This window comes from Pollachius pollachius, assembly GCF_949987615.1.
Source record: "Pollachius pollachius genome assembly, chromosome: 3".
Lineage (NCBI taxonomy): Eukaryota > Metazoa > Chordata > Actinopteri > Gadiformes > Gadidae > Pollachius > Pollachius pollachius.
In genome coordinates, this window is record NC_136936.1 from 45,546,156 (window position 1) to 45,561,733 (window position 15,578).

Consider the following 15,578-nt stretch of genomic DNA (forward strand, 5'->3'; position numbering starts at 1 on the left):
ACCAGATGTAACGCAGCACGCTCACCAGGGCCTCGGCCACCAGCTGAACTACGTATAAATAATGCATCTGGGGCAGCCCTTCGTTCACAGGTTTCCGCACTGTTCTCCGCGGGCCATGCGATCAATGTCCCCGTATTACCCAGCCCATCGGCCTCTGATCCCCACCTCCCATCCCTACGTCAACCCCCCCCTCCCCCTCCCCCTCCAGTCACATTTGCCATTCACTCCCCCCCAACCCTCCCCCCCCCCCCCATGCCTCTTTCATGTGTCCCCCCCCACGGGACCCAAACAAAACAGTGGTGTTCTACAGCGAATAAGGAATTAAAATACCTAGCGATCCATCATGAATTATTTGAGCGTTATTGATTTGTGCAAATGTTTCGTTTATTATTTTTTTTCTCCTTCCCCTCAAAGTCCGTGACGGCCACTATTAGGGCGGTTTAGTGATAAAGGTATGACCTCATCGTTGAATAAGAAATACCAAATGAAAGGTCTTGCCGAGGATGTACTCGGTCACGAACGACTGAGAGGAAGAAAAAGGGAAAAAGGGAGCGAAAGAGAGGGAGAAGGAAACAGGCGATAGGGAAGGCAGTGTGTGATAGAGGGAGCGTTTGAGCTTAAACCATTGTCAGGGAATTATGGTGTTTTCTCTGGAAATCTGAGAGGCATTTAGGAGAATAATGATTTCATGCTTCTTTTCATATCCGAGGTTCGTGTGCCCATTGGGTAGTTAGCAGTGAGAGAATACAGGGAAAGATAACAACTCAAAAGGAACAGGCCACCTCATGTATCCTTAACATTGCAAGCGCTAATGTTCAGCAGAATGTTCTTGGGTTTTTCTGTTATGTCGGATCCCTTTGCCCTAAAAGCCTGATTTAGCTATCAGACAAGGCTTTTGAACGCAGAATATGCTGTATTCTCCATGGATAGGGAAACGCAACGCTGCAAGTCAACCAATAAATGGAGGCAACCAGACAACCAGTGAGCAACCACAAGATATCTAGGCCCTGCAGAACAGCCAGAGGAACAGCGATAAACAAACACTTAATCACTGTCATTAATAAGACTGGGGGATAAGGTCCCAGTGGCTCGGAGAGCGAGAGAGTGATCAAGTTCTCCACCACAGACATTATTACATGTTTTCTGTATTGCACTGCGGCTGTAAAAATGCATTCATGCCACCAAACCATGTTCTTGTATATACTACTTTATTGCCTTTTTTGGCAGCTGCCCCGGTCCCTACAGAACACCATGATGATGTTTCAGAGATGAACAGGGCCAACAGGGCGCTTATATCTCCCCAAATGTTATCAGAGGGTGTAGAAACTCGGGCTGTTTTTTTTTCATTTCTTTATTTTTCCAGTCATAAATGTGTTTTGAATCTCATCCCTTTTGATTTGAGAATATTCCGCCAGTCGTCTAGAATGATTCCACGGCATCAAATGGGCGGGAAGTAAAGCTCTTTAACTTGCACGTCAGAATGTTAACAGGAGCCGGTCCAAGGTGTGACGACGCAACATGGATATATTACAGCAGGATTATAGAGTGATTTAACCCCCACCCCCCCTTTTGAACCATTCCTAGCTCGAGTTTCCTGCTAATTGAGCTAAAGTGACTACCCCTTTAAATAGCATAGGGGGAAGGGCTAGGGTGGGTGGGGTGGATGGGGGATGTGCAGTACCTCTTGGCGGCCCGCCAGAGTCTGAGATGTGCGTTTAGAATCGTTCATCCCCCCTCCTCCTCCACATTCGGGGGGGGGAGGGGTTAGAGGGCACAGGTTACAGGATACAGGTCAAAACCCGAGCAAGGTGTTTGATTGTGAGTCTGCGAGGTGGGGGGACCCCCTGGCTCCAGGCCCCTGTGAGCACGGAGCTCTGCAGCCCACCTGTACCCAGCGCTGTGTCCGCCTCTCTCCTCCTCTCTCCCCCTCAAGTAAAGCATGGCAGCCGGTGGCGGTGTACAGTATAGCACGCTGTGGGGATCTGCCAACAGGACGGCGGAGGGTCCTCTAGGGGCTGAGGCGGTTCTAACAGCGGGGGTCACCCACCCTTCCACCCCGCGATGCCTGACGCTCGCAATCTACACCATCCTCGTCTGTCTCCCCCCTCCTCCCGCTCGCAATCTCCACCCACCGTCTCCGTCTCCCTCTCTCCCCCCGCCCTCTGTCTCTATCTTTCTGCCTCGGCCCCTCCTCTTTCTATTGCTCTCCCCCTTTACATTTCTCTCCCTGTCCTACTCTCCCTCTCTCCCTCTCTCTCTATGTCTCTCTCTCCCTCTCTCTATCTCTCTTTCTCCCCCCCCCCCCTCTCTCTCTCGCTCTCTCTCTCTCTCTTCAGGCGAACTGGCTTCATTTAAGCCAGCTGTCTTGATAAGGTTCCAGAAACCGTCATAGGCAGGTAGATGGGAAGCAGATTGAATGTATATTACAGAGACTCAGGCCTCGGTTAGGTGTTATGCAATATGTTTTATCTGGGCGCAAGCAGGCTAAAGCCTTAAAGCCATTAGGATATTCCCATTTCAATGATTTAGCCAGTTCAATTATTGTACAATGAGAGTATCTAGCTTGATACTTCTTTCAGACAAATACTGATGCATGCTCGGTGATTTTCTCTTTAAAACATTTGATTCAACACTCACAGTGTGTGATGGGCCATACGAGCAGTGGAGGATCATTATCCAATCATCTTTGTTCGTTTCTATGGTATGCATGACTAAACTCAGGGTTGGAAATTTGACCCATATCATGTTGGTTCAATGAATACATCAAAATAGTGTGGTAATTCTGATGGGAAATATTGTAAAGTATTCTATGTATTATATGTTATGAAAATACAAATAATACTAATAATAACACTTCTAATTATTCTTTTTGGTTATATAAATAAATAGATACATTAACACATATTATGTTTTTATTTTTTGTAATTTTCTTACTATTATTATTATACAAAATATATATTTTTTGTTATTTGTATTATTATTTGTATGATTATTACCATTAATTATGTATAGTTATTAATAGGACATAATATTACTATTTAAAACTGTACTGTGTGTCCATGAAAGCCTAAATGTAAGGCCTAACATGCAACTGCTATTCAATAAAATCCACTGTAAATACCAATATGTAGCCTAGGGAGCACATTCTGTATAGTGTGTGTGTGTGTGTGTGTGTGTGTGTGTGTGTGTGTGTGTGTGTGTGTGTGTTTGTGTCTGTACGTGTTGTGTGTGTGTGTGTGTGTGTGTGTGTGTGTGTGTGTGTGTGTGTGTGTGTGTGTGTGTGCGTGTGTGTATGTGTGTGGGTGGGGAGGGGAGGGGGGAGAGGAAAAATATGATTGAGGCCCCTTTAAGAATGTTTGGCCATTAAACGACATCGTTGCTGCGCGAAGAGCATCATTTTTCGATGTGTGCTCTCGTGCTCATTTCCCTTAGGCCCTGTTGATTGGGCGCCGCATGTGGATACCTCGCACCAATGGCGCAGCATGTCATTTTCCAAACAGCACAAAAAAACAAAACAAAAAACAAGATCAGAATGGTGCCGAGCTGGAACACGTGTCTGTTTTGGCGTAGGAAGGAATTAATGAAATAGCCTACGAAATGTGATGCACTTATCACGTTAAATGTTCGTCGTTAAGTGCTTGCAAAGATATTGACGCTCATCCTTGGATGATTTATTCATTTTATAGATTTAATATGTTTTTTTATGCTGGGGAAAAAAACAGCGATTTAATCTGTAATCAACACACTAGATCAGTGGTAACAGACAATGATGGGCATTTTGGATGGGTATATCCGTTATTGATTTCCTGTTAATGATATTAACGATCGTCCTCCAACGTAATTTGTCTCCTTTTCGAGTAAATACGAAAGGCCTATACAGAGAAGACATACTTACAATGTGCAAAAGTTACAAATGTAGGCCTTTATTTTTTAGGGGAAAACTCAAAGTGTGTGTGTGTGTGGGGGGGGGGGGTCCTTTGTAAACGCCAGTTTATAAAGAAAGAAAGATAGTAATGATTGTGGCACGCGATCGGGGAGCAGAGATCTGCGTCTTAAAGGGGATTTAGGTCCATTAACAACAAAAGGCGCGATCCATGGCACGAGGGGAGAGACCTCGACTCGCGCGTGCGTCGGCTCGTGTGATCTAAAAACGCGGGCTTAGTGATAAATGGAACCCTATCAAAACGCGCCATTAGAGCGCAGAGCTGTGAGCGCGCTCCCACTGCCGGGGCGCTCGGGGTATCATACCCAGGGGATGACGCTCTTCTCTCGGCCTTTTTTTGTTTGTGTGTGAGACTGGACTGACACACTTCTTACATAAAGTGTCAATGTCATTATAGACTCATTATTATTATTTTTTATATAAATAATAAAATATGCAGGGGAACTAAATGGAGGCCTGTTATTGATAATATATGTATTATCATTAGGCTATATTTTTAACTGTAAAACATATCTAAATATGAAACTGCCTTTTCAATTAATATCCCAAGGGTTCTTTCATCATAAAAAAGGGTTTATGTAAAGAACTATTTAAATTTATAACAATTCTAATCATTGCTTGAGTCCAATACATTTAGCTCATTCAAAAAGCTACTTTCTATGGAGGTATTTTTTTTTTTAAATGAAGGAGTATTTATAAAATTCGTTGCAGTGTTACAATAAGTAGCTCCGCCAGGCAACACAATTTGGAATGGGCCACCACCAACAATTAAAGAAGTAGAGGGCCCATAGTTTATTCAGATTAAATTATACTGACCCAAATTACCGTAACAATAACATACATTAGGCTATGTAATATAATAATATGTATTGAAAAAGAATGCTTTAATCTGATAAACAACCTCCACATTGATCAACACATTATAGCCTATAAATATATATATGGTGATAATGTGCTTAAATTACCTTTCTGATACAATTACTATGCCGATTATATATAGCCTATATAGGCTATTTTAATTCTTCAAGCTGCAGGCCTGTGTTTCTATTAATTCACAAGAAACTCGCGATCGAAATTGTTCAGATAGAGAGGAATACGTATTTAATCTTAATTGTCATCCCAACAACAGCAAAAGAGGTGATTTGTAGCTAATCTTCTAATAACGTCATTAACAATTCCACCTAAATAATTAAATATAACGTACTCCCCCCCCCCCTCTCCCCACAACCCCAACCATCCACGTGCGTAAGCCACCGTATGCATTTTAATGGCCCTGTAATTTAATTAACCACCTCTATACCACAACATTGATTTCTGGAAAAAGCTGCTGAAAGTTGAAATCTGAAAAGTCGAGCCGCCTGTAATTGCCCAAGACAGAGATGGGGGGTGTGTGTGTGTGTGTGTGTGTTGGGGCGGGGGAGTGTGGGTGCGGGGGGCTGGGCTGAGGTGGCCGTGTATAAATAGTGTGCTCTCAAACACACAGTCATAACAGCAGGAGTGATCTCACCTCTTCGTATTCCTCCTCCACCCCTTCCATCGCTGCGATCAGGGAAAGAGAAAGCAGCCGCTCCACGGTACAGCAGCAGACTGCAGAACGGTGGATTTTTGCGTGTGTGCAGGACCACTAAAAAAAAAAAAAAACACCAAATCCCCGCGCCACCATGGAAGAACTTACGGCGTTCGTCTCCAAGTCTTTCGATCAGAAAACCAAGGAGAGCAGCAAGGAAAGCGCCATCACGTACCGGGAAGTTTTGGAGAGCGGCTTGGCGAGAGCCAGGGAGCTGGGGAACTCGGAGACGAGCTTGCAGGACATAACGGAGAGCAGCCACTGTCCGGTGCATCTGTTCAAGGAACACGTTGAGCTGGAAAAGGACAAATTGAAGGACTTTAATGTTTCAAGGGCCACAGAAGGTAATGATTGTATTTTAGTTTTTTGGGGCGAAAATAATGTCATGTCGGGAAATGGAACGGCTACGAGATGCGTTGTCCGTCAATGTTGGGTTGAGGAGCGATTTGTGCAAATCGCGTAAAGCAAAATCGACTCGTTTATTGTGCTTTTATAACATAGCTTTTTTTTTGTTTAATACCATCAGGAAGCAGCATTGCAATGTCTGCTGTAGGGCCTATTAATTGCCAAAATTCTTCGGCCCTGTCTTCTTGATTGTTTTAAGATTACTAATCAATAGCAAGAGTCCCGTTGAATTCGGGTGTCTGTATTATATTTAAAAAAATATTAATTGTGTTGCCAATTACTTATTTTAAACACAGTTAACAGTAGGCCTATATTGTGAATAGCTTCTTGAAATTTGTCAATACATTCCTGTTCTAAATTTAATTATTTTCTATTTCCAAAAGTCAGTAGGCCTATTTTAGTACCCACAACAATTAGGATCGGCCTGAATTAAATTAATCAAATCTATCTCATCGAATGAAATAATGCGGTTTGGACTGCACTTTACCGTGCGTATGCCTATACTAATACACTTTTCATGTACTATAATATGCCTCTTGTTTTGCAGCAGGTGTAAATGCTTTACTGCAAAACCCTGCAAAAATACACAACATATTGGAGCACTCGGTACAATAGGAACACAAATGTCTCTCTGTCATCAAATGGTATTAATTAAAAACAATGGTGCAAACGGATTTCTTCTGATCGCTCAATGAATAACAATTGTAGGTCATTGTCTGGATGCTGAAATGTAAATAATTGACCTCATCCGTACTTTGTATACATAAAGTGCGCAGGAAAAGACAAACAGGCCTACTAATAGAGAAAGTTGTTGCTGCCCAGGACATATTTGTAGATTCAGTTCTTCCAGAGATGTCAGACAAGGCCTAGAGTTAATGCCGCACAGGCTTTCACTTCAGCCTTGATCTCACTCTCATAGCTAGGATTCCTAGATATCTCTCATTCACACAATAGCAAAGTCCACATGATTAGCTATAGAGCCCCATTGCAAGCTCGTTTGTGTTTATTTGTGTTTTTTACGTGTGACCTGTATGTGTGTGTGTGTGACCTGTATGTGTGATATCAATCTTACGCATGGTCATAGCAGTGCGTGCGTGCGTGAACGACCCTTTTAAGCAGTGCCAGTGCGTGTGTTTATGTGCGCGAGCGAGTGCATGAGTGCATGTGTGTGTGTGTATACATATCGACAGGCATCAACTAACACATACAAATCCTATATTCGGACCACCATTTGAACGCAGGGATATACGAGTGTAAAGAGAAGAAGGAAGACGTGAAGTCAGAGGACGAGGACGCCCAGAGCAAACTCAAGCAGCGGAGGAGCCGCACCAACTTCACCCTGGAGCAGCTCAACGAGCTGGAGAGGCTGTTCGACGAGACGCACTACCCGGACGCCTTCATGCGGGAAGAGCTCAGCCAGCGGCTTGGCCTTTCGGAGGCCAGAGTGCAGGTGAGGGAACGCCTGGAAGGGATGCGCGGAGACATGCACGCGGGAGCCCGCAGCTTCTCTCCGTTGATTGGTTGATGTAGATGTTCCATACATTGATGTGGTGCTCTGGTCTAGTCAGTCGATTCTACTCTGTTCAATGGATTATATACTGGGTTTTATAATTCAACATATTTGAGTAGGTCCCATCTTTAACCCTTACCTTGCTCAAGCTTAAATTAGCAAATAACTAAATTAAATGCAAACAATATTGTAGGCCTTTAGGGCATATTTTATAATTATGATGCACGTTTCAGCTCTGTGGCGGACTTTAAGATTTTAATATTCGTCCACTGCAATATTTAATTTCCTTATTTTTTGTGTTTTTTTACCGCCTTGGTATACAAATAAATGTTGAACCAAGTTAAGGCTAACTTGTAACGTGCTGCTAAGGATATTGTTGTGGTGTTTAAGGTCGCCTCGTGGTAATTACGCACCTTAATTTAGCCGTTGTATTGATACGTTTATGGTCATCCTCAACCATGTATGGAAAGCATTTTTATTGGTGGCCTGCGCTCAGATATTACGAATCATAAAATAGGAAATCAATTAAAGACTTGCGTTTACATGCCTGCAATATGTATCTTGCAAATAATTGGAACAATGCAAACTACAATTAATGTTCAATCCAAGGTTTACAACGATGAATAAGAAAGAAAAATGGAATTTCTAGGGAGCATAGTAATAACCCATTCAGCTTTTCCCATTCATATTTCCCATATACTACTACTAATAATACTAATAATACTCATGATAATAATAACCACAATAATACAACACAATAATAATAAATACACATTTACTCTCAGAAAAAAAAGGAGATTAAAACGAAACATTTAATAGAGGCTTTAAAGCAGAAGTGTAAAGAATACGACAGGCTACCCCAGTCTCAACACGTGGACCATTGGGAACCAACACGCTTTACTTTCAATTCGTGGCTACCCTTCGACGTAATCCTTGTAAACATCAGCCATTGTCTTAATGTGCTGGCTTGTGTTTGTGTGTGTTTGTGTGTGTGTGTGTGTGTGTGTGCGTGTGTTTGTTTGCATGTGTGTGTGTGTGTTTATGTGTGTGTGTTTGTGTGTGTGTGTGTGTTTGTGTGTGTGTGTGTGTGTGTGTGTGTGTGTGTGTGTGTGTATGAGTGTGCGTGTGCGTGTCTCTACTCCGCTGTTCGGTTTTGTAATCAGATGAGCAAGCGGCAAAGGATTACAACCCGCCTCGCTGCCATCTCTGCTTGTCAATTGTCGAGGTTTGGGGGAAAAGCCTAACATAATATAACACAAAATAACGATGAGCAATACGATGTACGGAGGGAATAAATCACATTACGACTCCGGGGCGAGCAAAAAAAGCATTAAACTACAGTTTCTGCTCAGAAATCACGGAGGTTTTCGTTCGGAAGAGACCGCTTTTCGATCGTTCCAGCAGATCCATTGAAAGTGGATTGAGGGACAGTGGGCTGATGGAGGGTATTAACCCGCACTTAGACGCCGGGACAGGAGCCCCACGCGCTCCGTGCAGCTGTCACGAATCTAATTGAAAGTTATGAGAGCTTGGTGAAGAGCCGGCAGTAATTCGATTTGGACTAATATCTCTCGGTTTCTGGTGCAGCAGCTAAATTAAATGTCATTATTCACTGTCTCTAATAAAAATCAAAAGGAAATGAGATTAGGGGTTATTTGTGAGGCGCATCATTGAGTGGTCCTTAATGAAGAAATAACTGTCTCAAGCAGTGTAGTTCACTTTACTTAACATACTGGCTCATAATTGGAATTGATCCCGAGCTGTCTAATATTGCCCTGGATTAATCCGATTTTGTTTTTCTGCTTAAATTTTAAAAACACCTGCTTTTCATAAACACCAACAGTTTCTTCCATTCCTACAACATGATAACATAACCAAGCGTTTGCCTACATACACAGTTCATCTAGAGTCCGTATACTAATAATCTTAATAATAATCCTAATAACAATAACCGAAATACTAATACTAATACTTATACGAATTATAATACTTATACTACTACTAAATAAATGAGTACACAAAATCGAAATAATAATTATATACTATAATCCATTATACTGCAAATTGAATAATAGGCTTACATAATTAAGAATTTCATTAATATAGCCTATTCAATGGCAATAGAACGGGATGAGGCCATTAACAGTCTTCATAATGTCTTCATCAGCAACATGCACTCCGCCTTATTGACAAGTGGATTATAGGAGCCTCATCGACAGATGCACAACGATGATCTTGTTCCTCCAAATGGCTTCGGCACCTTGAGTAATTAGAGTGCGCCCTTTGTGGTCCGAGTAGTCGCTAATTTTGCAACTGTAAATGATAATCATTACAGGGTCGTAGGGGAGAGCAGATAATGTTATTCATGAAGGGCAAATTAGGTTGATGATAATTAACAATAGGCCGTAGCCTATAGGCTTAACTTCTTCGCGAGAACAAATTGGAAGGATGTTCATCTGGCTTCCGTTTCTTTTTGCTTCTGAAATGAACGAAAAGTTTTTTCAGAAGGCTAAAGTAAACATGCCCCCCCCCCCCCCCACACACACACGCAAACACTCCCCCTTTTTCCAACAAGATTTGTATTTAATTTTTAAAAGCAAGCATTCCGTATTAAAATATAAGGACATTATAAGTAGCACAATTTTGATCAGAAATTACTAATGTGTACAATGATTTGTTGTGATATGCATATTTAACAATGAAACATTTGGGTTGAATGAGCTTAGCCAATAACACATTACATTTGCACTTTGATATTACAGGTGTGGTTTCAAAACAGAAGAGCAAAGTGTCGAAAACAAGAAAACCAGATGCACAAAGGTAACTACGATTGTATGTGATCTACACTTTCCAGAACATCCTTTATCAATTTTTACATTTGTGTCTGTCAATTAAGGGCATTGGAATTATTAAACATACACAAATGTTTCTCATTTTAACACTGCAATATTCCTTTTGTAAATTTTTTTCAAACTGTTTGTGAATGGAAATGTGAACTGCAGTCTCTTGATCTCACATAACAACAACTGTCTGGATGTCTGACAGACATCTCTCCCTTCTCCCCAGGTGTGATCCTGGGCACTGCCAGTCACCTGGACGCCTGCAGAGTAGCACCCTACGTCAACATGGGAGCCCTGCGGATGCCCTTCCAACAGGTACAGCCACCGTCCCCATGCCATACCACTACCACGGGGTGTGTGCACAGCCCTGAGTAGAGACGGGGCCCCTGAGGGAATCTGGTCTGGGAGCAGATTGTAGAATAGCAAGGGGATTGATTTAGTGTTTCATTTAGTAGTTGGAAGCCAATGATTATTCTTTTACTTGTATTTTCATTTTTTTTTAAAGAAAGATCTAGAGGCTAGGTCACTGCTTTCGGAGCGTGAGGGGCCTGTTGAGCAATTTAAGACCATTGGGAACCCCATTTGACTCTGCATGATGGGCTTTTTAGCGTGTGTGTGTGTGTGTGTGTGTGTGTGTGTGTGTGTGTGTGCGTGTGTCCCTTTCCAAGGCATATGCATACATATCAAAACAAGAGAGAGTGTGTGTGTGTGTCTCTGTGTGTGTCTATGCTCTTATTACTAGCATTGCTGTGTGTTTGTGTGACAAAGTGTTACTGGTGTTGCGTCAGGTGTCTGTTGTAGGATTATGTAGCTTGGTTGTAAACAACCCCAGCTCACCTTTTACCTCCTGGCTGTGATCTTAAGGCAGGAGGGTAGGCAAGTGTAGTGTGTGAGTGTGTGAGTGTGTGTGTGTGTGTGTGTGTGTGTGTGTGTGTGTGTGTGTGTGTGTGTCAGGGTGTGTCAGGGTGTGTCAGGGTGTGTCAATGTGTTCATGTGTATGAATTATTTGTAATTGCGCTCGTGTGTATTGTGTATTGTGTATTTCTGTATATTTTTGTCTGTGTGTCTTTGATAGTGTGTGTATTATGTGGGAATGTGTGTGTGTTCATGCGTTTTTGTTAGTATGAATGTGTCAGCAAGTGTGTGCCTGTGTTTCAGTGTGTGTATATGTTTGTGTGTGTTTATGTGTTTGTGTGCATATGTGTGTGTGTGTTTGTGTGTGTTTATTAGTTTATGCTAGTATGTGTGTGTGTGTGTGTGTTTGTTAGTCAAAGTGTGCGTGCACTACATGCAGGCAGAGAGTAGAGGTGGACAGACATTTGATCCGCGGCTATACACTACATAGCATCATGGCTGCTGCTAGCCAGCCAGTCTCACCCGTTGTGAAAAGCGCCGGCCTAATTAAGCCAACAGTGCGGCAGGCGCGAGCACATAAAAGAGATGATGAAAGCAGGGAACGGAGTGGGCCCTGATGGTTATTGGCATTGAGCTGGCAGGGGTGAAGGCATGAGACCTGCATACAAAGAGAGACTCACTGCACAAGGTTGAGCTGAGACAGGCTGGAGCTAGCTAGGGCACACATTTAGTCTTTCAGAGTCCGTATCCAGAGTCAACCTTTCCACAGACATCACGCGCCGCGTGTTTACCAATGTGAATGCGTAACGAGCTGCCATGGGTTGATGTGCACGTGGGACGTGCACTAGTAAATTCAACACATGTAGACATGGATATGATGACACACAAGACACACAATCACATACATACACACACACATGCACACACATGCACACACACACATACACGCACACCCACAAACATGCACGCATGCACACACACACACACACACACACACACACACACACATGGACACACATAGACTCGCACACACACAATCATAACTGCACGTGCACATAAATACCAACACAAATACTAAAAAAGGTCATCCATGATTCAGAATGCATTCAATGTTCAATAAGTTCTGAGATAAGTTTCGATGAGTTATCATTTTAAATATATGCCCATGATCCAACTGGACCGTTGACTTTGGTAGATGTTTGTTATTCATGTCATCAAATGCTGAGCAAGTACAAAACACTCAAGTTTGCACTGAAAGCATATGCAGTATATATTACACTTTATATTGATTTACACATTAAGTTAAGCAGGACGCACGTTTGTCATTTCTTTTTGGGACATTTTGGGTTGCATTAAAGTTTGTAATTTGCTGAAATGTTGGTACAAGGCAAAATGTTGACTAGGGGTTGCCTCAAATTAATTCATATTGGGTTGGAGGAGAAATGAAGCAGCTCCAGTATCTTTCCCAATGGTGTTTGAAATGGGAAATGTGCTACACCCAAGTTAATTTCTATCTCTGAAGCACAAGGATGCCTAATTTTCACCTACTTCATAAAAAATAATTACCAAGATGGTGAGATGTAATACGCTATGCTCCTAAAGCCCCCCCGCCAGCCAGCTCGAAGCTCAGGAATATCGAGATAAATATTTATAACTCCAAATATGTGGATATCTTTTTAGTGCAAAATTGTTTATTTATGCAATTGAATCCATAACGAGCATAACAAGGCGGTGCATATTTCCATGGGTATAAGCGCTTCCTCAGTCTGCATTAAGCCAATGGGCTGTGGCTCTCTGAGAAACACTTTGATTCTAGACTGTTCAATTGGATGTGGTGCCTGAGCGTAATGTATGATTCATTAACTTTTAGAATAGCTGACAAGGAGAAAAAAAAAAGTGGGTGAGGCTCAGAGTGCTGCCCCTTAGCTGTTTTCTTAGAAAACACACCACAAGCGACGCCTTTGAGGGGGTAACATGTGAAAGGTGTGGCGCGGGGTGGGAGGCGTTTAGAAGTGTCAAACTGTGAAACCTAAACCCTTTAGTTTCCTCTCTCACACACATACAAAGACACACACACACTTGCACACACACAAACACTCGCACACACACACACACACACACACACACACACACACACACACACACACACACACACACACACACACACAGATACAAAGACACACAGACACAGACACAAACACACACACACACACACACACACACACACACACACACACACACGGCTCGTGCCACTAACACTTGTCTGTGACTCTCCTCTCCCCCAGGTCCAAGCCCAGCTTCAGCTGGAGGGCGTCGCCCACTCTCACCCACACCTGCACCCCCACCTGGCCGCTCACGCCCCCTACCTGATGTTCCCGCCCCCTCCCTTCGGACTACCAATTGCGTCGCTGGCGGACTCCGCCTCGGCGGCGGCGGCGGTGGCAGCGGCCGCCAAGAGCAACAGCAAGAACTCAAGCATCGCCGACCTGCGGCTCAAGGCAAGGAAACACACCGAGGCTTTGGGACTCTGACCCTACCAGGGGCAGCCCCCCCCCCCCCACCCATCCCCACCCAACCCCCTTTCTCCCGCCTCCCTCCCCTCCGCGCGCCTGACGGCCATAATCGCCTCTCACACAAGACTGAGCCTGTGAAAAGAGAAAGAGGGCCCACGACACTCACAGCTAATACTAAACTAAACAAAAAACACTGAGCGAGAGAGAGAGAGAGAGAGAGAGAGAAAAGAGAAACGCACAGACACACAATGGAGACATGGGGGGGGGGGGGGGGGGGGGGTGGTTAGGAGGAGGTGTTCGTGGAGGTGGTGGTGGAGGAGGTGGTGGTGGTGTTGGTGGTGGTGATGGTGGTGGTGGGGGAGGCGATGGAGAGAATGTGTGTGTGAGAGAGAGAGAGAGGAAAATCAGGCTGGGGGTTGGCGGAGGGGAGAGAACAGTGGAGGAAGAAAAAACTGAGGAAAAATGGATGAGGAGGAGGAGGAAGAGGAGGAGGAGGAGGAGGAGGAGGAGGAGGGGGCGAGAAAATTGTCACAAAACCAGCTGCCAAAACAAACCACTTGTAGAGTAACGGTAATTAAATACCAATGAAATCACCTTTTACTTTTCGCCCAACAGGCAGGACTTCTGCGAGGCCAGTGGCTCAGTCCACTCCAGGCACAGATCACAAGCCCAGGACCGTACAAACACATGTGGATGTCTGTGTGAGGGCCAGCCGGGCCCTTCACATGGGAAGACCTAATAACAAAGTAAAGTGGCAGGCAGCAGACACGCAGCCAGCGGCAGGGTTGTCCCTTCTCAAGCCTCACTCCAAGCCAGTCATGGCGGCCATGTTTGACAAAAACAACAACAAAACATATATATGTATATATATATACATATATATACATAGATTCACCCCCTTGGTTGTGTGCGTGACGGGGGACATAAAGTAGGGAGGGTAAGGTGAGGGGTTGATGGGGGAGGGAGGGAGGGAGGGAGGGAGGGGGTAGGGGTAACTTCATGGAGTCTTGGTAGAGTCTCTCATACTTCTGCTTCCCCCCACCACGCTTAAGCAAAACAAAATCAAGAGACAAAACAAACAAGCTAACGAAGCAAAACAACAACAACAACAACAACAACAAACAAAACAGAAAAAAAAACAAATGGAAAGAACATAAAATGGCCGCTTTTCTTCCCCAATCACTGTGTTCCCTCTGCTGCCGCTGTGGAGTGCATGCGTTCTCGTTGTTGGATCACCTGCCTCTGTTCCGGGTGCTGGCCTCTATATATCCTCTCTCTCGTTCTCTTGTTTTGAACACTGCCATTCAACCACCACCACCACCACCACCCCTCTCCCCTCCCTTACTCCCCTGATCTATTGAGCGAAAAGGTCTCCATTTCGCTGACCCTATGCTTTGGACTTTTTTTTTGCGAAACCATAAGCAACACATCTGCCACCTGGATGAGCGGGAAGAGACATTGTTCTGTGTAGCTGGGCATGTGAGACTTGGGGGACGCTTTTATTGGGGGGGGGGGGGGGGGGGGGGGGGGGGGGTGGGTTGCGTTTCTCACCCTATCGTGCTCTCTCTCTTTCTTTGTTTCTTTTTGTTGTGCTGTATAACGGATAAAGAAGTGAAAATGGCCTTTGCACTTCAGGTCTTGTATGTGGGTGTTTACAAGTGGCACTACAAGCAGATACTACTTTACTAATTGAGGGATAGGGGGGGGTGGGTGGGGGGATGGGGGGGATTGATGACGCAACGTTATCAACGAAAACGGACAGTATCTTGGATAAAGGGTATAACTGCATTTTTTTGTAATTCTGAAAATATGAAGAAAACATCAGTTTAACTGAAAACACAATTGTGTGCTGTTTAAGTGCAATACTGTAAATAGTGAAAAAAAGAGAAAAGTCAAACAAACTAGCAGTTAATCCTCAACGCTAAAGAGACCCAATGATATTCAG

General features: G+C 43.9%; 1 protein-coding gene across 3 annotated transcripts; it reads left to right on the forward strand.

Moving 5' to 3' along the window:
• The first annotated feature begins 5,450 nt into the window (after positions 1–5,450).
• shox (shox homeobox) lies at positions 5,451–14,548 on the forward strand. 3 transcript variants are annotated; one of them, XM_079733881.1, is made up of 6 exons: positions 5,451–5,854; positions 7,157–7,365; positions 10,188–10,257; positions 10,492–10,580; positions 13,406–13,618; positions 14,249–14,548. In XM_079733881.1, exons 1-6 carry the CDS (start codon positions 5,605–5,607, stop codon positions 14,336–14,338), a joined length of 921 nt encoding a protein of 306 aa, XP_079590007.1. In that variant the 5' UTR covers positions 5,451–5,604; the 3' UTR covers positions 14,339–14,548. The 3 variants fall into 3 exon arrangements, with proteins under 3 accessions (XP_079590007.1, XP_079590006.1, XP_079590008.1); XM_079733880.1 differs by having other exon boundaries at positions 10,188–10,245; positions 10,471–10,580; XM_079733882.1 differs by having other exon boundaries at positions 10,188–10,245.
• The last annotated feature ends 1,030 nt before the right edge of the window (positions 14,549–15,578 follow it).

What these genes read in the sequence shown, in the direction of transcription:
- shox (XM_079733880.1), top strand. Translation starts at nt 5,605, where the DNA reads ATGGAAGAACTTACGGCGTTCGTCTCCAAGTCTTTCGATCAGAAAACC. An exon ending in TTTCGGAGGCCAGAGTGCAG is followed by an intron (nt 7,366 to 10,187) that starts GTGAGGGAACGC and finishes TTGATATTACAG; the next exon opens with GTGTGGTTTCAAAACAGAAG. An exon ending in TCGCCGACCTGCGGCTCAAG is followed by an intron (nt 13,619 to 14,248) that starts GCAAGGAAACAC and finishes TTCGCCCAACAG; the next exon opens with GCAGGACTTCTGCGAGGCCA.